This window comes from Notolabrus celidotus, chromosome 16, assembly GCF_009762535.1.
Source record: "Notolabrus celidotus isolate fNotCel1 chromosome 16, fNotCel1.pri, whole genome shotgun sequence".
NCBI lineage: Eukaryota > Metazoa > Chordata > Actinopteri > Labriformes > Labridae > Notolabrus > Notolabrus celidotus.
In genome coordinates, this window is record NC_048287.1 from 5,425,501 (window position 1) to 5,449,022 (window position 23,522).

Here is a 23,522-nt window from a genome sequence, read left to right on the forward strand (position 1 = left end):
AGCAGCTGTGATATCAAGATTCTGAAATACATCAAACCAATCTGAAACTTTGTGTTTCCGCTCTACGAACAGTGTGTCGAGGCTGCATGGAGATCAACCAGGCACCTTCCCGTATGTTGTAACGAACCCTCTCTGTGTATCAGCAGATACTTAGTTGATTCTCAAACACTGACAATGAGCCTGTCTTAGAAATCTGGTGTTTCACATGCAGAGCAGACATAATTGCAAGGTTAGGGGCAAGGCCACTTCATCTGTATGCCGAGCGAGGTTACAGCTCCACTTAATTCTCTTCCTGGTTCCTCGCCGTCTGAGCTCCTGCTTCTGAAAGGAAACTAGTTTCTCTCCCAATCAGGTGACCATGTGTTCAGCTATTGTGTGTCTTCACATCTACCTTCAGAAAAAAAGCTGCAAAGCTAGTTCTACAAAGGTCTTTGGGTTGATTTGAGGCCATCAATAATTAATTAGAAACATTTAAATGTGCCCCCTTGTGGAGGCATCTCTTAGGCAAATAAGTAATTAGAGCAGTTGTCCCCCATGTAATTACAGCCTGAAGCCTGGGCCTCAGCTTCATTAGCATATGAACATTTACAGTAAATCCCATGAACTGTGAAAAGTGGGTTCTCCCCACTCTAGTGGCTCAGGCTCATGTGTGTTACCAGCGTTCGGGCGAGAAACAGAAAAACAAGCCTGGGGGAAATCACAAACAGGGAGTCTTTAAAGGGAGCAGAGAGACTTTCCCTTCATTCGAGTCATTATTCTGAAGGAGAGAGAAGAAAACTGATATTGGCAAGGGGAAAATAACATCCTACACCTGCGGAGGATTAGTGTGAGATATGAAAGCAGACGCATCTTTGTGCATTGTGGATTTTTCTTTGGCATAACTAAAAAGGTGTGTTACCTCGTACTGCGTGATGAGACCATTGGGTTCGACAGGCTCCTCCCACTTTAGGAAGATCATGTCATCTAGCGGGGTGAAGGTCAGGGACTCTGGAGCAATGCCGCCAGGAACTGCAGGAGGAGAGAAAAACAACCTTCTCTGAAACAAACAGTCCACTCGGGTCTCAAGTTAATGGACTCTTGGGCCGACACACCGGGGGGGTAAAAACACCTTTGACAGAGCGAAAAGAGGCACAGGGCCAGGGAGGGAAGGGGGAGGACAAAGAATGTGGGATCACAGAGATAGAGCAAAGGGGAGGTGATGAGAGGAAACTGTGGACTGGCTTGCTACCAGCCCTCAGGATGGATTGAGATTCTGGCTTCTACTGTCTGATAACAGAGCACCGTGTCTGAGAGGATGACAGCAGATTTCTCTTCTTTAGCACCTTACTGACAGAAAACAGCAAAGTAATCCAACCTGCGAACTGCCTGAGTGTTTCCCTGCAAATTCTGGCTTAATGAGATGCTTCTACTCACAGGACGGCTTCTTTTTTTTGGGTGCCTGAAGAACCATAGAGTTTAATAAGCACTGAGAATAAATAATCACCCCCTGTGGATTGTTGCCTCCGGGGCCTTGCACTACCACTTGGTTATAACAACCTGCCAGCACTTACACTTAAAAAAAATTATAACCAAGCGAGCTGTACCGGTGAGAGTCATCTTAAAGGTGATACTTCAAAAATCTGTGGCCTACATTTTTTTTCTTATTAAGGGGTCTAACAAACTAAGTAGTTTGGAGCAGTTTATTATGGTAGTAATGCTTTGGGGATAAATGCACCAATCAGAGATGTGATTTATTTACAATATATGTAAAACATATGACAAAAATATACACATATAAGAGGCCTATGCACGTAGCTGACGTGCACCTCCTCCAACATGTAACTACCATACACTGTAAATAAAAATGGACAGTGTTGCTCCGCCTCTTCCCGTTGTACGGTTCTGAAGCCAAAAAATCCTGCTCCAGGGCGCCGCCATTGTGCAGCCAGAGCCTGTGAAGCCACTGTAATAAGCTCCGCCTTACAGCGTAACGTCACAAGACGCTGTGTGTCCTTTAAAGTTTCACCCCGTTTTTTAAACTCTAATAACTAACGAAAAAGGAACTTTTCAGGAAAAAGAGGCCTTGAACACAAAACACTCAAATACTAGCTACATATCACCACAACATATGGATGTGAGAAACATTCGTACGACGTGTATTTATTTTTTAAGTTTGAAATGAATGGGGGAGACGGATTTTTTGACCTATACTGCAGCCAGCCACCAGGGGGCAGACACACTGCTGAAAGCCTCACCACCAGCCACCGGAACCTCTCCCTTGGTAACTACGCGTCAAATTGACCCAGACTGCAAGCCCTGTGATTGGTCCCCTCAACGGCATTGTATTTCCTGCATTTTATCCTTTGTTTATTGAAATGTATATCATTAATAATGGGACATTTCTTGAAAATGTCTCGTTTTTACACTAACAGTTGTTTCAAAGCTCTAAATTTAACTTACTGACCAAAACATGAACATTGTTTCATCTCAGTGAAACCAGAGTTCAGTTAATAAATACATGAATCCTGCACTTTCCTGCTTTTTAATGAGTAGTCTTTATTTTTCAGTTAAATATCGCGATATATCGTTACATCAATCTTTTGCACTCAGGGCCTGATCTACTAAGATCCCAAATAACGAGCGGTAATTTGCGTGTGCAAATAATAATTTTGCACGTGTTATTTCTGGGCGTGTTGCGGGTGATCTACTAAGACTGTGTGTGCAAATGATAACGAGTGCAAAAGTGGTGCGGGCCGCCCTATTTTAATGAGGATTTTGCGTGTGCTATCGGCTGTCACCATGGAGAGTTTGAGAGAACAGAGTGGTCTTAAGGGATAAATGAAGTTTGAAGCCATGGAGTTGGAGGTCTTTGTGGAGGAGGGAAATAAACACATCGGTGAACTCCAGCAGAGACATCTCAGCGTTAGAAACGTGATTTGGGAGGCCATCTGTGAAAAGGTGAATGATGTGAGAAAAAACAGAAGATCTGCAGATGAAATAAACGCATCTACTCTACTCCAAAACGCCATCAGTGTTTTGATGGAGTTTAGAGAGCGATTTGATGAGGCTTAGTCTGCCACTCTTGCAAGACATTCGCCTCACTGTCCCAGGGAGCAACTTTCGGGTGAACGTTTTTAATGCCTGATATCATCATCCAGCAACTGTCCCAAAGATTCACCAGCTTAAATGGAACTGGGAACATGTTTGAGTCAATTCACCCCAACACACTGCTGCAAGCACGAGATGAGGAGTTACACCAAGCTGCCTGGCGCAGCTCAGTGAGCGCTCATTCTCCAAGTTAAAACTAACTAAAAAACCCTTGATGAGCACGATGGGACAGAATAGACTGAGTGGACATGTCATGTTATCTATTGAGAATGACAGATCAAAGAAAATGGACATATAGGGCATCGTGGACAAGTCAGCGGAGCTTAAGGCTCGTCCAGACAGTGGTGAGTATGCCGAGTACTTCATATTGATTTTTTGTTTGTATGTGAACATGTGGGCCGCTGTGCCAATTTTACTAAACTGTATATCTGTTGATACAGTGACCTACTGTGCTCTCATTAGTTGAAAAAGTTAAAGTGGGTGTCAGAATGATGCGGTCGCTATCCGTGGTGCTGAACTGCTTTGAATTAGTGTTGTTTTATTATTATTATTATTTTGTTCTCTTGGTTTGATTGACTAAAACATTTAGTAATGCTTGTAAGCCCAGCTTTTGCGGGCATGTTGTAAAGCGATGTTATGATGAGCTTTACAGTGACCGCAGCCATGTGTGCGTAACGCTGTGCCAGTTTGCACCTGCCTTTCAAACGTGCTAAATATAGACGCAAATACAGCGCACGCTATCTGCTTCAGGTTTGATAAATCACATTGCGTGTGCTAAATGAATACATTTGCATCTCCTCCTCCCAGTATTTTGCGCGTTCTGATGATCTACATGTATTCTGCATATTCATGAAGGCAAACACGCTAAATGATTTGCGAGTGCTATTTTGCTCATTTGAAAGACGCAATCCCATTTGCTCCCGGTTAGTACGTCAGCTTTGCGCGCGCTATCAAGTTTGCAAGCAAACCTTTAGTAGATCGGGCCCTATATGTATTATCACAGTTTCTTGATATCATTCTTATCGTGGGCCAAGTATTGCGCATCGTATCGTGTCGTGTTGTCATATTGTATCATACTGTTTCGCATTGTATCGTATAGTTTTGTATCACATCGAATCGTATCAGATTGCATCGCATCAGATCGCATCGCATTGTTTTGCATTAAATGGTATCAGATTGTATTTTATTGCATCGTATCTCATCGCATCACATCATATTGTTTCGCCTTGAATCGTATTGTTTAGCATAGAATCGTATTGTCCCATATCATATCGTATAAAACCGAATCGAACTGAATCGAATCGTATCGAATTGAATCTTATCGTATCAAATTGTATCGTATTGCATTGCATTACATTACATTGTATCGAATCAAATCGTATCGTATGGTATCGAATCGAATCGTATTGCATTGCATTACATTGTATCGAATCATATCGCATCACATTGTATCGTATTATACCGTATCGTATCGTATCGTATCATACCGTATGGTGAGTCACCCAGTGTTTCCCACCCCTGACTTATGACCAGTAAAAAACTCACTGGGCTAAAAGTTGACTTTTCTTTTTCTCCTCTTCTAAAATGTTCTTTTTAAACTGTTTTTTTTTTCAAGCCTTTTGTGTTACCTCTACCTTTGTGTTAAATTACTTGATCCTACAGTTGCTTTCAGCTTCTCAAACTCTCCATTGATCCATACGAAAACAAGCTGCGCACATTCATTCTTGCACTCTGGCGTCACCATTGTTTTTTATAATTGCAACTCTTAAATGAAAGGAAAACAAATGGCTTCATGTTACATTCTACTTCTAAAGATAGCAGGGAGGTCACGGTGGTCAAAGCTGAGGGAGGCAGAGCACAGAAGAAGAAAATCCTGCTGTACCCATCAATCCCAGGGAGCCAAATCTGCCCGGCCCAAGCAGCAGAGACACCGTCAGAACAAAACGCTGCACCAAGGTTTGATTGTTGAGCCCAATAGGAAGCAGGCGAGAGGAACTGTCAGCGGCTGCAGCTCAATTACTGTAGTTGTGAGGGTGATTGCGGCTCTTCTTGTGACATGAGGATTGGAGGACTGTCAGATTGAAAGGCTGCCATTCAGTGGCTCAAAGACAACTCTTTCCATCAGCGCTGACATTCAGAATATCCCAAAAAGCAGGAAAAAAAAACAATCATGGCATGTTTTTCTTTTTTACAGTGCTTTTTTTAAGTTGCCCCTTTCGAAACACTAAATCTGATGAATACAATTACAACACCGTGCTCCACTCTGTTTGTGCAACTTAATTATTTCCTGCATGCGAGACGGGAGCGTGTAGGTGGAGATAAACGAGTGCTGTCTTTTTTCACATCACATTCTTTGTGTTTTCATGTTCTTCTGTGGAATTAAATGTGAAGCAAAACTCTCCTTTAAGACTAAACTGTATTTCTACCATGCATTTTAAAGAATGATGGCATTATTATATCATAGTCGTCAAATCTCTCTCGCTCCCTCCACTGCAGGGTCAAGAATGTCCCTGAGTGGAATTCAATTACACTGAGAAATACTGCTTATTCCACATAACAATAAGTGTGTGACCTTCTCTGGATATTTGCATTAGAAAGTGTCTAATCTGCTGATGTACACAGGAAAATATTAATTCAAAGATAAGCAAAATCATTTTAGCGTTTTGCCACCGGCCGTGGCCCGGGCTGATTAATGTTCCACTGGTTGCCATTTAAAAGGCTGATCTTCCATTTAGTTACGCTGATCCAGCTTATTTTGTTAGTCAATATTGGTGTTTTTGCTGCTATTAGATGACTAAAGGCATGGATTTGTGTAAGCAGTGCACAATAATTATCTGAGCATTAAGGAGCACGCACAGAAAACTAGAAATTTGAGAGTTTCTGAAGCAAGAGCTGATGAACTGTGACAGTAAGGAGCTTCAGTGAATGCATAAAAACACATCCCTGTTTCCTGTAATGATGCTGCAGCTTCACAGAGTTCATTCATGATCCTGTCCTTGTCTATTTCATTTTATTTCAGCTGGTCAGATTTTCACTTTTCTATTCTGTGTTCTCCAACCAGTATCATTGATCAGTCCAGCCAAGATTAGTTTCAGCTGTCTCATTACCTGCCTGCCCACATTGTGCTCACAGTAACAGACACCTTCATTCTACTGTAGTACATTTCATCATTACATCTCTCTTTGAAATTTGTCCCTTCCGTTTTATACATCCATGACAGTCTGTCGAGCTTAATGTGAGTGTTGTGGACATGATGGTGTCCTTGGAATAACCAAGCGGCAACCTCCGGTCTAAAAATATGAGTCCAATGCAGAAGTGCTAAAAACTGCACTTCCTCAAGGATCCACTCGAGGCTGGCTCCAGAAGTACCGGAAACCACATACACACCAATTCAAAGAGACGATCTTTACAGCAGAAATAAACATGTCTACAGCCTGGTACAAAAGACAAGTGTAGTCTGGATAGCTCATTTCTCCATCGGCACACACTGTGCGGGGGTGAATTTTTTTCTGACGCATCAATTTCAGAGATATACAGATTACGAGTTTCCCTCAAACAAATATGGGAGACTGACCTCAATAAATCATTTAATGATGAGGAATGGAGCGCTATTTTGAAAAACCCTAAAAAATCCTCTCGGGAGGTAAGGACCCGATTAGTCCAATTCAAAATTCTGAATAGGATTTACTGGACCCCCGCAAAAGTACACAGGATGGGATTAAGGGAAGACTCGACATGTTGGAGATGTGAGGCGGACCCTGGCACCCTGACTCACATGCTATGGTCCTGCCCTAAGGTCCAGAGGCGGTTAACAGCAATTCATGAAAGTATTACTTTGGTCGTGGGGCAAGACATCCCATACTTACCAGGCCTTTACATACTGGGGGATCACACACCCTTAAAGGGGATCCCTGAACCCCATACAAGATGGATTCACACAGCCATCATGCTGGGTCATAAGATCCTAGTTAGGGAATGGAAAACGGTGGATCTCCCTCCATCTAGCCTATGGTTTACCCAATTAAGTGTGGTTGGAGCTTATGAAGAACTTACCTACAGGATGATAAACCGACTAGATCTATACAGGGCCAAATGAGGGAAGAATGGGGGACCATAGAACTTAATCGAGTTAAGAGCTACCCTTTTAATTTTGTTTTATTGATAATTTAGGCTGATCAACCCCAACGAACCCTGAATGAAAAAATGTAAAATCCTGCAAACCATTTAAATGGAACAAACTGGTCTAATTTTGCCTGGTGATGTAGACTTACAGCCCCCGGTATTTTGATGATTATACTACAATCTGTAAATAGTAGACAACACATTTTATCTTCAAGTCTGCGTACCTCTCTTTAAGTTACATACTGTTATCATTTGTATTTAATTTTACTGTTATTGTTATTATTTTTATTTATATACATAGTCACTTGTCTATTTGTAATCTTATTCCTTTGTTTTTGCCTCACTGATTACTTTGTCGTCACTGTGGATTGTCCTGTGTGGATAATGTGTCCTGTCAGTTATTGTGTTATGATGTAAAAATGTGAAAACTAATAAACAAAACTGTGATCATAAAAAAAAAGATTACGAGTTTCCCATTATGAGAGGCACAGCTGACTTGATTGACAGGCGGGAACACTGCAGCTGTTGGCTAGGAGGCTCAAAGCCCGCCTCTTTACCTCACACTAGCTCGACAGCAGTTAGGTTGAGTTCAGCATTTCCAATATGGCTCCCGCCGACGATTGGCCTCAAAACAGCGCTTCAGAAACAGATGGGTGACGTCACCGACACTACGTCCATTTTTTATACAGTCTATGGGAATAGCAAGTAAGCTAATCTTAGCATCTTTAGCTGCCATTCGTATATGAAATAGCCAAAATAGCATGCTTACTACAATACTGCATGCAGGGGGATTTTGTAATGACTTCCTGTTTGTTTTTTTTAATAAACACTTGTTACATATTACTCATACTGGGATATACTAAATAATCTTCTGGCATGCTAAATACAAATCTATTTAATTTTAACACTTTAGCCAATCAGCCAATCATAATTTTAGGGTGGCACCAAGGGCAGCTAATCAGATTCTAACACGGGACTCCCACCAGATCCGTGTCTGATCCGGACAGCTGGAGTCATGTGACCAAGGTTTTCTTTGTGGCAATCACTGAATCAAGGATTCTCTTCCTCCTCTCCTCATCCATGTTGTCTTTCTGGTCCTCTGAAAACCTCTGACCTGTTGACTCCAGGCCTGGCACTGCTCATCATGACGGTTTGTTGTTGTAGTTAAGTGAAATACGATCTGGTGATAACACAGAGTGTTTTATTCTGAAAAATAGCCGGATGTTTTCATTTTGTTTTGGTGCCTGACTTCCTGTCCTGCTCCATTTGCTCTGTTGAGATTGATGCGTCATGCTCCGAATCCAGCAAAAATAGAAGTCTTGCGTATCTGATCTGGAGGACTCCGACCTGCCAGATCAGAGACACAGCTGGAACGCAACTGAGCGGATCCAGTAGAAGTTAACACAATGACTAGAATAGAAACCTATCACATCCGGTGCTGTGACGGACTGGACACGGATCCGGTGGAATTCGGCCGTAAGAGTGGCCATGTTACCCCTGGCCACCCATGTGGACTCGCCCCTGCACGTCTTATTACCTCAAACCCAGCAGTGAAACAACACACTAGCATAAGTTTTAAAACCTGACTCTGATGTCTGTGGAAAACATCCGCTGGGTAAGTATGTGTTGGTAAATGTTGTAGAAATGTATTATTTTGTTGTTTCTTGTGACACTAACTGTGACACTGACGAAGAGCAAAGATAAAACTGCCCACTCACTGTCTTCCTCTGTCTGGAAGGTGACCTCTCTGCTCTCCTTCTTGCCTTCTGGGTTGCTCAGCGCCAGCCGCACGTGGATCGGGCGGAAAGGCGGGAGGTCTCGGAGGGTAAAGTGAGACGTGTTTCGTTCCACAGACAGGCACTCTCTGACGGTGGCATTGTTCCCCCCGCTGCCCCCTGTTGGCATGGAGTAGCGGTAGCACAAGGACAAGGAGTAGGTGTGACAGCGGGTGAGGTTGTAGCCGAGTGGCTCCCACTGAAGGGCCAGTTGCCGGGGCTGGATCTCTGTAGCCGTCAGACCCCGCAAGGCACGCATAGGCTCTGGAAGGACAGAAAGAAGACACTGAATCAATACAAGGAAGACTGTAAGCTTACATTTTATTTATTCTATAAGGGATTTCAAAAGGAAGACAGAGAGGTTTCAAAAACCACAGAAGGAGCAGCATTCAAGTGTTAGAACCAGAACTAGCTTTAGGCACATTAAAGTCCAGCGTGCAGGTTGAATACTTTAAGACATTTATACTAAAGTCTGTCTTAGAACAGCTGATGAACATGTTGATTTCATGTTTTACAACTCTTCAGGGCACTGCAAAATGAAGCACATATTTACTCTAATAAAAATCATTACAAAATGATATTGTAATAGACTGATTTGAATTGTTATAAGCTCTGATTTATGATGTGATGTGCATTAGTTATAGCTAGCTGGATCTCAAAGCACCACGACTTAATGTCTCTCCAGTGGCCGTTATGTCTCCTAAACAAACTGACCGGTTGGTGGGCAGAGCTTTCTACAAACTTGTCCTCTCTGCATCGATCTCTGCAACTGTCTCCACCTTCCCCCTCAGACAACTCTCGGGCAGCCCATCAGAGAAGTGCCTTACTATCTTATTATCCCTGCCCACTCAGATCACTGCATAGATGATGTGCCTAGAAACTGAGAGGCTGCAGATCATGCACAGAGGCTGAAATTGTGAGGGTTCTTTTTGTAACTTCATTAAACACCTTGTTTAAAAGAGTACTCATATATTGTAGATAGCTAATAAGCATCGACAAGATGTAGTGTTAGTGTGCTGAACTTGATTTGAGAACATTTTCTCACACAGGTCATGAATCAATTTTGAACTCATACAGTATTTTATTTATTAAAACATGAGACAGACTTTGAAAGCAGTGTTAATTCCTTCTTTTGATTAATAAGGGACAGCGGACCAAGGAGTTCATACATTTTTATCAGGTTTGTGTTTGCATGTGCTATTAGCATTGGCATTGGCATGAACTTTGATCACTCAGTCATTTCACTTTTCTGTTTGCTTAGTTTTGATCCACCAATCCCTTTAAAAGAGCTCAACAAAACTTGCAGCATGCTTCCTTTCAAGTTAAAGGGATATGTCAGTGTTTTTGAAGTCAGGTTGTATAAGTTTTATGCCACTAGTAATTGTAGCAGCCACAACGGATGCCGCTCAGCTCGGCACCTTTAATGAGAAACAGTACGCAAACTAGGCCACAGGTTCTGCAGACGGGGTCCATTCTGTCACTTAATTCAGCTCATTTTGAAAGACTCCGATCCGAGCACTAATCTTGGTTTAGGTGTACCCTTTAATGGGATTTCTTCAGCACTTCACTTTAACACCAGAAAGCCTGTTTGTTTTTGCACTATTAACGGACGCAACACAGTGTGTACACAGTGGTAGTGTGTGTCCTGGAGTGCATCCTACGACATGGGACAATAACTTAAAATGTTAATTCTGCTTTATTACAGAGGACTTGAAACTAGCATTCAAGAGTGTAGGTATGTGGAAGAAGGTTCCTGGTTCGAAGTGGAGTTTGCATGTTCACCCCATGCATGCTTGGGTTCTCTTCAGGTCCTCCAGCTTCCTCCCACAGTCCAAAAACATGCTCACCAGGTGAATTGGTCACTCTAAATTGCCCGTAGGTGTGAGTGTGTGCGTGAATGGTTGTCTGTCTCTCCATGTTTGCCCTGTGATAGGTTGGTGACCTGTCCAGGATGTACCCTGGCTTCCACCCGAAGTCAGCTGAGATTGGCTCTAGCCCCAAGTGACCCTGAACGGGATAAGCGGTCAAGATAATTGAATGGATGGATGGATGGATGGATGGATGGATGGATGGATGGATGGATGGATGGATGGATGGATGGATGGATGGATGGATGGATGGATGGATGGTATGAAAAATTTCCCTCAGGAGATGACTCAAGGGAGGACATCTTAGACATCCAAGCACCAAGACTTCTAAAGTAACCATGAGAGCTGCCCTCTGCTGGCAATAACAAAGAATGCAGGTTCAAAGCACTTCCACATAGACAGACAAGCAGTGACACTGGTAAGGCTGATTTATATTTCTGTGTCGAATCAATGGCGTAGCAGAAGTATAAATAAGCCTTTACTCTTCTTAGAAGGATCAGGATATGGGTTCAATCATTTGTTCATAAAGAAGGAGAGCATTTGGGTTTAGGTAGAATCCTCAATCTGAGCAGAGCCTGCTGGAGTGGTCCTGACTGGTAATCGGGACAGCTCTTGAAAGCTTCCTTGTTCCTAGCTTCCTAGATGTTCTGGGCACATCTCATTTGGAGTATACCCAAGGGTGGACCCTAAGCATGCTAGAGGGATTTCAGTTCCCATAAAGTCTCTATTTTGGTCCTGGGAAAAAAAGGGGGGTGAGGGCAGATGTCTGGCTACTTTTCTGCTTCTGTACATCAATGCAAAAATATTGAATTGACGGGTCTATACATGAAAAACTCTGAACATTTAATTCTTGTTAAGCACAATTAGATGGTGTTGCAGCAGAGTCTGAGATTTCTGCTGACAAGTGTATTTTTCACCTAAACTTTTATTCCCTGTGCAGCATGAAAGAAAAATTCTGATGGGGAAAAGGAGACAGCAACAGTTGCAGCTGACTTTACAAGCTTACACTGCGGGGTTACAGAAGGGTGAATCAATGATAAAGACATAAAACTGCCTGAAGAAATAGCATGCAACACAAGCTCCTCTCCTAACATGACTGAGGTGTAATAGGAGGTTCGAGCACGGCCTTGGCAGAGAATCAATGGTGAATGGAGGACGCCTAATTAGTGCTGTCATGTGTGAACACTCTGATTGCAGATGTGTATGTCCCTGTCATGCCAAATGTCCAGTTCGAGCACACGGGGGGTCTATTTCTGTCCTTCAATATGGCCGGGATCTTCAAGTGTACTGCTGAGACATTAGATAAACTGAGAGGACAGCAATGCCTTCAGCAGAGCATGGACGAGTAAGAGCTGAAGACTTCTGGAGGGCTGGACTCGGGTGGTGATAGCTACAGCCGCCTGATGCTTCACTGAACATCAGACAGATCAGACACTGTTGCGTAAAAGCACACAGCAATGTCACGGAGGAGACATCAGTTCTGAGGGGACAGAGAGCAGACAGAGAGAGAAATGTCCTCGCTGATTTGAAAGACGTTTGCTCTTTCCCAGGAGGGCGAAACAAGGTTCGGCTGATTTGTGTCCTTGCAGCTGACACAAGCTAAAACCTCTACTTGCAAAAATATAAGTCAATCATGCAGCAATCTCAGAGCCCATCAGCTATCAGTTCACCATGATTCAGCCCCTGAAGCTGCGAGCCAATCTTTCAAGGCCTCTGGTGTAGCCAGAATATCTCGATAATTCATGAGACAGAGACATCTTCTGTCATTGGCAAGTGTTTGTGTACAGTCACACTTTCAACTCAGACACAAGAACAGAGTTTAATAGAGAGAGGACGTCTTACACTGATTATTATCTGTGCTCATTTGAAGATATCTTGTTCTAAGGATCAATAAAAGGCTTAACTGTTGCAGATGATAGCTTATGACTCCCTGGATTGTTTCCCTGCCCAAGTGTTTCCACTCTGCAGACAGAGACTGTTTGTCTGCATGCAAACAAAGTCCGCTGAAATATTATGGGTCAATATTTACTCGTATTACAGACAGGGACCAGGACACTTCAGACTCTGAACCTCATGATGCCTGCCGACAGATGCTGCAGCCATATTCAGATATGTGTTTACAGACAGAATTCCTGCAGTAGTAATTGTATCATATCACACCTGCCACATGTAATGGGGGCTGAAAATACCTTCACAACATCAGCTCTGCAAAGCAGACTGAACCGGCTGAAACCAGGTCTGCCATCGGCAGCCCAGTGACTGCACTGCTTCTGCTCGAGACACCATTACTCATCATTACAGCAGCACCACAGCAGGCTCTGTCCTGTCCTGTCCTGTCCTCTCCACCCACCAGTCCTCCACCAGTTCTGCCCCAAACTGACATTCAGCTTGATTAGCCTAATCAGAGGGATTAGCCAGAGGCAGAGGGAGTGAAGAAGGGATGGGGAGGCCGCACAAGAGAGGAGTGCAGAAGAAAGATGAATGAAGGAGAGCCCCTTTGGGTCTGCACATTTCATCTCATCCTCCTCATCTTTAACAGCTGCCTCAGTGAGCTGCCACTGAGGCCTGTCCCCCCTGCCAGGAGCTATGTTGGAATGATGATGGACTACCCCTGCACACCCTGATACTTACAAATGAAACCACATGAGCTTTGGACTCACAACATACTGAATGAGTCTCTGCAGCTACCAATATGTTGAAATGCAACCTTGAATAATTAAATGAGCTTGACAGTCCACTGCATCAACACTTTAATCGGGTATGTAGAAACCCTGCTGGAGGGGTTTGAGAGGTATACAAGTCTGCAGAGACCAAATGTTTTTCAATGCGTTTATTGTTCCTTGATGTGTTTTAGTACATCTGCATTCATGCCCGTGCCACTTATTCAATGCCAATCAAAAAGCACGACCACTGCACGAAACAGCAAATGTGCACATCATTCATTTAGCATCGGAACTGTGCCTCTGTGTGGCCGGCCCACCTCAAAAATGGCCCCCATGGGATTGCAATCCTCTGCACCAGTAAGTATGAAATGTCACACTCAACAACTGTCCAAAAAGAGGAGTCAGTGTGCTAAAAGAAATGGCTCTCCGTGACACATTAGGAAGACAAATTCATCCAGAGTTGTGTGTGACAGGGGGCTCTGCTGTCTGCTGCTCTTTCCCCAGGGGATAAAACTTCAGATGTGAGCTATGGGAGTTGACAGGAGGTGGGCAAGTGGAAGACACTGACGAGAGTGGATCAAAGAGTGTGGCAGGTGACAGGGGTGTCATGCCGTCTACTTGACAGAGTGGCGGGGTGCCTTTTACAACCGGATGAGCAGCACAGTGGCTGAAACACGGATGAGTAGTGGGGAGCGGACCCTGTCATCATCAGTGAGCGTGACATGAGAACCTCAAACATCTCTTCAACTAAACTTTCTGCAGCAGGAGAGTTCAGTCTGATCCATCAAACTGCTTCAACTATGAACCTTCAGTTAATGTAAGAGCAGTTCTTTTGTGGTTCAGTTGTTTTCCATGTGGTTTTTTAAATGTCACAAACATCTTTAAAGAAGTTCATCAAAAAGTTGTTTCTTTGAACTCCATTCCAAACTAGGGATGTGAATTTCAAGTATTTTCCATGTCAGAAACAATGCCAAATGCGTTTTTTCCCCTGAATCAAATTTCCCTTCACGACACAATGTATACAACTGACAGTATTGAATATCTACGGTGTCTATATCTACCTGAGATATTGATATCTATTGAGGTGTTCAAAATGTTAAACACGCTGAATATCAACGTGTGGAGCAGGCTCATAATCTCTGTGGACATACAGTCATGAAAGTGGAGGCTCAGAGTTCAACAAGGGAACTGAACAGAAACATATTTCAGACTCACAGTGTCCAGTTTTCTGCCAACTCGTTCTTATTGAGAAAAAGAAGCATGTGAACGCGGTCAGGTGTCAGCCGGGAGAGCAACCGGGTCATAATCAGTCCGGCGGCGGAAGAAAAAAAGGTCTCATGGAGACCTGTCAGCCCCCAGCTGAGCGTCTCCGTAATCAGCTGATTCACATCGAAACATGCTTTAAACGTAAAACACCTCCCTGATAGCTGAACCAAATATGAGACCACATGATGTTTGTTCCACGTGATAGAAAATCCAAACAAAAAAATGTGTTTGAGTAAGTTCTTAACAATCAATGAATCCATACTCGGTTGTTAACATCCCTAGTCCAAACCTAAAGACTGAACCTCAGCGACTGATGGAAGTTTCATCCACATGAATGTTATCTGATGGATTATTCATCACAGCCTTTCTATAGTAGCACCCCAGAAATCTCTCACCACCTTTCTCGCTGTAATCACTTTACACGAAAGCAGCCGTCTCTTCCTTGCATAAATATGTGTTTTTAGTACAGTTAAGCCCGGGATAAATAGAAAGCATCAGACAACTTCGGAGCTGCACTGACAACAAACACATCATTTGTTCTCAGTTGCTGCAGGCAAACTACAACTGATGCATCAAAGGAGTTTGATACAACTCAGAGCTCAGGTGAATCTCACATCAGGGCAGGAATACCTCCTGAAACAGGATTCTCTCTGTCTTTGAACTCTAGGAATCACCAGGTGCTTCACTGCTCCTTTTTCTGTCATCTATTTCCATCACACCCTTGTATCACAACAAATTACCACAAGTTACCTGCACCATTCTGCTTTCTGTGCACAGCTAAGAACAAGAGTGGTATTGCTTTATACTTGGTATTTATCTAATTAACTGAGTCAATATAAATGGTCCCCAAGTGTCTGCATTTCTGTTAAGGCTTATTCTCATGACATATTTGGGGCATCTTCCAATGCTTCACAACCCTAAAATCAATTTTGGATCGATTAAGAAGGATTATGCAAATAGAAATATCCTGTGGCAAGTTGTATTTGCTCCCCCGCTGGTTTGCTCAGCTTCCATCTCCTTTATTGACAGCCTCTGGCATTATCACTCAGTCTTAGCTAGGCATGCTATGACTCAGAAGTGCAATTAATTGCATATGAATGGTACTGAGCAAGCCAGAGGAAAATGTGATAGGGAATAAAAACTTAATCCAATTTTAATTGTTTCAGGTGTTTCCAGCAGCCGTGATCTATGTAGGAGTCTTTGTGAGCCAGTGCCTGCTGTAGTGAGGGGGGCTAAATGCTAACACCAATGCTAAGTAAATGTGTTTATCACAATCACTATTTGAGTTTAGCGATGAAGCATTTTCATCTTTCTTAATAAGCTTTAGAAAAGTGTAGCTGAGCTGATGGAATGTTTTTAGTTTCGCAGGTTTTAACATAAAGTTTGGATGACTAACCCAGGACTTCCACCAGATCAGTGTCTGGTCCAGCTCTGTGCTCTCTCGTCAGCCGACACCCACCGGTTGTGTTTTCAGAACGCAGCATGGAGCAGGACCACCGGACAGCTGGAGTCATGTGACTGAGGTTTTCCTGCAGTAATCACTGAATCAAGGATTCTCCTCCTCCTCTCCTCAATCATGTTGTCTTTCTGGTCCTCTGAAAACCTCTGACCTGTTGACTCCAGGCCTGGCTCCGCTCATCATGACGGTTTGTTGTTGTAGTTAAGTGAAATACGATCTGGTGATAACACAGAGTGTTTTATTCTGAAAATTAACCGGATGTTTTCATTTTGTTTTGGTGCCTGACTTCCTGTTCCGCTCCATCTGCTCTGTTGAGATTGATGCGTTGTGCTCCGGCATCCGGCAAAAATAGAAGTCTTGTGTATCTGATCCGGAGGGCTCTGACCTGCCGGATCAGAGGCGCAGCCGGAACGCAATGGAGCGGATCCAGTGGAAGTTAACACATTGCCTAGAATAGAAACCTAGCAGATCCTGTGCTGTGACGGATCAGAGACGGACTGGACACGGATCTGGTGGAATTTGGCCGTAATGACAAAGAAATGATGAAAAACTGAAACATAAAGAGGGGACGTCAATGTCAAAGCCAATATTCTGGCAATCCATCCAATAATTATTTAAATTAATTCACTTAGAGCATAAGTTAACGTCACAGTGGTGGAAAAGTAAACAACAAAGCTGTTCAGTTCTACCTCTGGGGACCATGACTGTGTGAACAGAATTTAGCACCATGCTGTTGGATTACGTACAACCCTAAAACTCCCTCAATCTTCTGTTCTGTCTCATTATCCAAAATGTTTGAGTGATGAAAATGCTTCATCAGACTCAGTGAGTGGTTCAGATTTTGTCTTTAGTTTGAGCAACTCGTCCAAATTAAAAGTCATGCAGCATTAGCTATGAGCGGTAACTTCCTATACTGTATACATGGACATAAAGAAAACAAACACAGCTATCGCATGAAGAAGCAGCGCTGAAGCAAATAGTGTGTGAAATGATAAGTTAGAGGGACTTATGAGTCTTCTGAGGCACATTGTGCTGATTGGGTTCAAGAGGTTAAGCCATTTCTTTAGTAAAACTGTCTCCAGCTTCTTGAATCGGAGGATTTGCTGCTTTTAATTGATTTATTTTATTCTCAATGGAATACTGTTGAACTTTGGAGGGTTGGTGAGACATAATAATCATTTTCAAGATGTCACCTTGAGTCTTGAAAAACACATTCAGACATTCATTTACTTAAAGATGTAATGATTCCTGCAGAAAGTCGTTGCACAGATAAATAAATAGTTGATGTAATCGTTTGCTTTAGCTCTCACTCGGCCACCCAGTGTGTGTTTTAATGGTTTTGTTGTATAAGTACTGTAACTTAAATATCACTTTAAGGTATGTAGGAGACTCTGGGCTGTATCTGATTTACCTGCACACTTGGTCCTGCTGATCAGCGGGGGCCCGGGTGCTCCTGTGCCCCCCTCCCCCGGCCGGGTGAGCAGGACGCTGATGCGATACTCTGTGTCTGGCTCCAGGTGCCAAACTTTATAGGTGAGCGAGCCCACACCGTGAGTCTCAGTCCACATGGACTGGCTGGCCCGGTACTGGATCTCCCGCCTTATGACCGGCCCGTCCCCGACGATGGAGTTGGTGTTGAGCTGGATGATCAGGTAGGTGGGGCCTGCCCGCAGGAGCTGAGGTGGGGCGATTGGTGTTGGGGGGACTGCAATAAATAACAACACGTCATTGTAATGTCTGAAAGAAATCCTGTTAGAGTCCAGTTTTATGTTTTAAAGCTAGGGTTGGAAGTCACGGAAAACTAGCATGAATTTGAATGCAGCATTTCCTCAAGACTCCATCTAACCCCTCCCACTGGAGCTCCTTCAAAACGACGCCCCCGCTCACATGCAGGAGCGCCGCTGATTCACGACCATATGATGGTGACTGATTCCAAACCGGTCCTCAGCACATGGTTTGTGTTTTGCACTACCTCAACTCATGTCTCACTCAGCAGTAAGAAAACACCAAAACATTCTCATAGTGAAAGTTAAAAACAAAAAAAAACCATGAAATGTACGCTTTGCAGGAGGCGGGCAGAACGGCAGGACAGGATTTGATTGGTTTCATCATTTGGCTCCTGATGGCAGGGATTGGTTGGTGTTTCCCAGGTTTACTCCGGCTGAAGAACACATTATGTATTGATTGCCATCAGGACATAAAGATAATTTTAACCAGTATAACAAAAAGTGTATCTAAATCTGACTACCAACCCCAGCTTTAATTTTGAGAGATTTCACTTAGAAACAACTGGAAGACAGATATGTAATCTGTCCTCAAAAAACAAAGACGGAATCTGTTAATACACAAGGAGAAGAGGGGAGACATTCTGGCAGAGGAGAGGTCAAGGATTTATGTCACTGCCTTTCTCTTTTCTGTTTCCAGTTTCAATAAAATTTTTTGCTCTGCCTGAGCACTGAGTCATAAAAAATGCTTCAATTACATCAGGACCAAGAGTAGAGAGAGAGAGAGAGAGAGAGAGAGAGAGAGAGAGAGAGAGAGAGAGAGAGAGAGAGAGAGAGAGAGAGAGAGAGAGAGACTCTCAAAGCATTAAATTCTTCATTTTCACACTAATGATGCTGAATAAGAGCTTATTTGCATAAATAATTGTATAACTAATTCTGTCCTCTGTGCACATAAAAAAGGGTTTGATGGATAATGTAACCCTTATCAACCCAGTAAACATCACATTAATTCACTGCATGATATTGTGTGTGTGCGCGTGTGTGTGTGCAGAGGGGATCGTGAGCTGCAGACAATACACAGGGATTACACCTGCCCACAGAGCGTTTTATAACTTGATTCATTATATCACTAAACAACAAACAATATAAATTGTAAATGATTGTTGATTTACTTGATGTATTATGTATGCTTCATTTCTTTATCAGATATTGAACTGAGATATTGACCTCTACATTTTTTTTTTACAGATGAATGTGTCCAATCAAATAGAAATAAAGTCTTGCTGCACTCAAGTTGCCGTTTTTTTATTTCAAGTACTGTTCAAAGATAAAGCATTTTATTTTGGGGAGCTTTTTGTTGATAAATTGCTCTCTTCAAAGCTGCCAGACTCTAAAACAGTTCAGTCAGACAAATGAAGTTTTATGTGTGAGCAGTAGCTGAGCATGTTTTGTGTTTGGTGTCTCAGATTTATTTCACATGCAGAATTTTAAGGAAAGACGTCATAAAACCTGTGCAGTCGCATCCTGCAGCCTTTGCATGCTGGGGAGAGTTTGAGCGCAGCACCAGAGCAGAGGCACAGACCGGAAATCTGTCAGCTGAATAGACCACCAAATGGGGAGGTACGTTTGTCAGCTGATTGTGGACGATGACGCACGTCAAGTGTCAAATCAGTGCAGCTCCAGTTCTCTTCCTGAGCGAGAACTGGAGCTGCACAGACGTTCCAACTTTTTGACCTTACAGAAAATGATAGCTTCCGGTTGACTGCTGCCGCTTTTTGTTGGTTTGTTTGTGTTAATTTGTGGCTTTGCTGTTTTGAATGGAAAGGTGGAATCCATCAGAATAAATATAAGTTCCGGGTTTAACGCTGATTGACATTTCACTGGACGTTAGATACAAACCTGATGCTTCAAAAAGCTGCTGGCTGATAGTAAGCCATACCGTGTTATTTGGAGTCCTGTGTTTGTAAGTTTGAATGAGTCTACTCTGCATGATCCAGAGAGATGCAGGGTAATTGCTGCTCCTGTTTCTGCTTTAATGATGAAATCCAAACCTCATTTCAATTTATTTGAGGTTAGGGTTTAGGGCTTAGGGCTTAAGGCTTAGGGTTAGGGTTAGGGTTTAAGGCTCAGGGCTTAGGGTTAGGGTTTATGGCTTTAGGGTTAGGTATGGGTTAGGTTTAGGGTTAGGGCTTAGGGCTTTAGGGTTGGGGTTTAGATTGGGTTAGGTTAGAGTTAGGGTTTAGGGCTTTAGGGTTAGGGTTTAGGGCTTTAGGGTTAGGGCTTAGGGCTTCAGGGTTAGGGGTTAGGGTTAGGTTTGGGGTTAGGGAGGATTAGGCTTAGGGCTTATGGCTTTAGGGTTAGGTAAGGGTTAGGGTTAGGGCTTAGGGCTTTAGGGTTGGGGTTTAGGTTGGGTTAGGTTAGAGTTAGGGCTTAGGGCTTTAGGGTTGGGGTTTAGGGTTAGGGTTAGGTTTAGGGTTAGGTTTAGGGTTTAGGGTTAGGCTTAGGGCTTTAGGGTTAGGGTTTAGGGTTAGACTTAAGGCTTTAGAGTTAGGGTTTAGGGTTAGGAAGGGTTAGGTTTAGGATTAGGTTTAGGGTTAGGGTTAGGGCATAGGACTTTAGGGTTAGGGCTGGGTTAGACTTAGGGCTTTAGAGTTAGGGTTTAGGGTTAGGAAGGGTTAGGTTAAGGATTAGGGTTAGGGCATAGGACTTTAGGGTTAGGTTTTAGGGTTAGGTTGGGTCAGTTAAGGTTTGGTTTACCATATAATCTCTTTCAAAGGACAGCTGATGAAGTAATGATAATTCTATTAGCAGCTACATCTAGCTTACCTCTGACGATTAGTTCTCCAAAGTTGGAGACAGTGGCGCCCCTCGGGGACAGCGTGATGCAGCGGTAGAGGTCCTGCTCCCCTCGCTGAGCCTCCACCTGGAAAGTGGCCATCAGCCGTTTGTGGCTCAACCGAGACAGCATGGGAGTGTCCAGCAGCATGCCGGTTCTCCGCTGACAGCCACACAAAGAGCACACAGAGAGAAGTGAGTCATGAGCACAGCAACCCAACCACACATGTTTACCCAAAGTCTATTCAAGTGATTAAAGCCAGGCGTCAGGCTGAGAAGCAGACAGAAAGACAAAGGAGGGCTGGAATTAGCTTCATGGGATGGCAGGATAATAAATGCGTGATAAATGTCACTGCTAACAATGGTGTTTTCGCTGGTGAGGGTGGTGACACAGGCCTCCCGGGCGGCTGTTTGCAGCACGGACGCTCAAGCTGACATCTCTTCATCTCTCGCCTCGCTAATGTGTGAGCGCTTCAGGCACTCGGGCAATTGGCTCAAGCAGTGAAATAGGAAATCAGAGGCCAAGGCTTGCAATGAGCTGCTCCAGGTGCGAGTCACAATATATGCAGCTCTCACACAGAATGAGCAGATTATTATGTAAACTGTCCCCTGCTTACGCTTTTTACTACTAAGTGGGTTTGACAGCTGCATGTTTGAATTGGTTTGGGAGGAGCGGCTGCGAGGAAACATGGAATTAGATGTACAGTGGCTGGGTGCGACTGCCTAAAGCTACAGATGTTAATCCATTTTAACGTTCTGTTTTTGTTTCAACATAATCTGTTTTCCGCTTTCGTACGAGCTCCGAGGACTTCTTAAGTGTGTTTGCTACTTTCTAATTTTATTTTCAACATCTGTTTTGAAGTAACTCCTCAGAATATCATATGTAGACTTTTTCCATAGACCCTATAAATAATGGACTTAGTATCCGTGAAGTCACCCATCTGTTCCTGAGCACTGTTTTGAAGCCAATCGTCGGCAGGAGCCAAATTGGAAATGTTGAGCTCAACCTAACTTAGGCTGTTCTCTAGGGGTGACCCCAATAGTCGAATATTCGACGATTCGTTCTAACGAGCCTTAGTCGACTGCCAATCTCATAGTCGAATATTTGCATATGAAACGTGGATCATTCCATTCAAACCATGGGGGTGCTCAATGTCTAATTTTACATTATTTTCCTGTTTCCCGTAAAAATAGTGTCTCATATAGCCTATTTTGATATAAATATAAACTTATTTAATGTAATTCTGAGAACAGCTCCCTAGTAATTAAAGGTGGACTCTCCCATTTAGCGGGGACCTGTGGAGCAGACGTACCTCAGCTGGTCTTTAAATCTTTCTACGTTCATGGTAGCTCAAAATGTCAAATAAAACTTCAGTTGATCCTAAAAAATAGTGATGAAGATGAGGAGCAGCTTCATGAAGAGGGCTGTGAGATCAAGGATTACCAGACCACACAAAAACTGTACGGGGCCAAAAGAACCAGGAGGGATACCCAAAGCTGTCCGAAGCCTCAAAAACAATCCACAGCATCCCATCCACCTCCACGCCATCAGAGAGGATATTCTCAAAGACAGAATTTACAGTTGACAAAGCAAGGAGCGCACTTCTGCCCGTACACACGATGGTTTTCCTCACGTACAATTTGAAAAGACTCACGCGGACAAAGACGTGATGAAAGACTGTTTTAAAAGGTTCTGTTAAGAGATTTAAAAACCCTTTAGCTGGTTCAGGTTTGATTTTGAACATTATACAAATGTTTAGCCTTAAGTTGGACAAACTACCCTCCGCAGCGCTGCTCTCCGCTGTGTGAACACTGTTTAAATATCTCCTGATTCCTTACTCTATAATGGCACGTTGTTCCATGTTTAACGGATGGTGGCCTTATTTGAGTTTTCTCTCCATCATCTCGTTGTTTTTGCAATATAGATTTAAAAAATCTAAGTTTTATACTTATAATATTCTGTTGTCCCTTTTACTTTAAGCTAAGAGTCTCTTAATTGTAAAGGGTTATGCGTAATATTGTCATGCGGTCACCATCATGCAGACTTTGGGTCAATAAGGAAAAACAACAAACATTCCACTATTCGTCGACTATGGGCAAAATCTGATGAATCAGATTTGACTAAGCAAAAACGACCTGCTACATACTACCTACAAATGTAGTAGGCAGTAGGTACTGCCTACTACATTTGTAGGTAGTATGTAGCAGGTCGTTTCAAAAACAGCCTTAGTGTGATGTAAAGAGGCGAGGTTTGAGCCTCCTAGCCAACAGCTATGTGTTCCCGCCTGTCAGTCAAGTTAGTCATGTCCTTATTTGGGCAAAAACTCCTAAGTGTAATATCTTCTGAACTGGCGCATTATTAAAAAAGTCACCCCCTTACAGTGTATGCCAATAGAGAAATTATCTATGTAGACCCAAGCCATTTTTTGAACCAGGCTGTAAACATGTTTAGTTCTGCTGTAAAGATCATCTTCTTTGAATGGGTGTCTATGTGGTTTCTGGTGTTTCTGCAGCCAGCCTCAAGCGGATGCTCGATGAACTGCAGTTTATAACACTTCCGCATGGGCTTCATATTTTGAGATCGGAGGTTGCCGCTTGACTTTTTCTGACATTAGTCTCTTTGAAACTTCTACAAGGAAGCAAATAAGAGCCTCCATCAGCTGATACAGCTTCTGTCCCTCTCTGACGAGCCTGCACCGCTCCTTAATTAAGGTGACTAAATT

The 23,522-nt window shown here is 43.2% G+C and overlaps 1 protein-coding gene across 5 annotated transcripts in view; it reads right to left on the reverse strand.

Annotated features, from left to right (window-relative positions):
- Nucleotides 1-23,522, reverse strand: part of ptprua (protein tyrosine phosphatase receptor type Ua) — a 334,107-nt gene that overhangs the window by 125,755 nt on the left and 184,830 nt on the right. For all 5 annotated transcript variants that reach the window (XM_034704890.1, XM_034704892.1, XM_034704887.1 and 2 more), the window contains exons 6-9: nt 20,791-20,962; nt 17,652-17,945; nt 8,928-9,248; nt 899-1,008 (exon numbers count right to left, since the gene is read on the reverse strand). In XM_034704890.1, the coding sequence (XP_034560781.1) occupies nt 899-1,008; nt 8,928-9,248; nt 17,652-17,945; nt 20,791-20,962 (897 nt within the window). The remainder of the gene's footprint in view (nt 1-898; nt 1,009-8,927; nt 9,249-17,651; nt 17,946-20,790; nt 20,963-23,522) is intronic.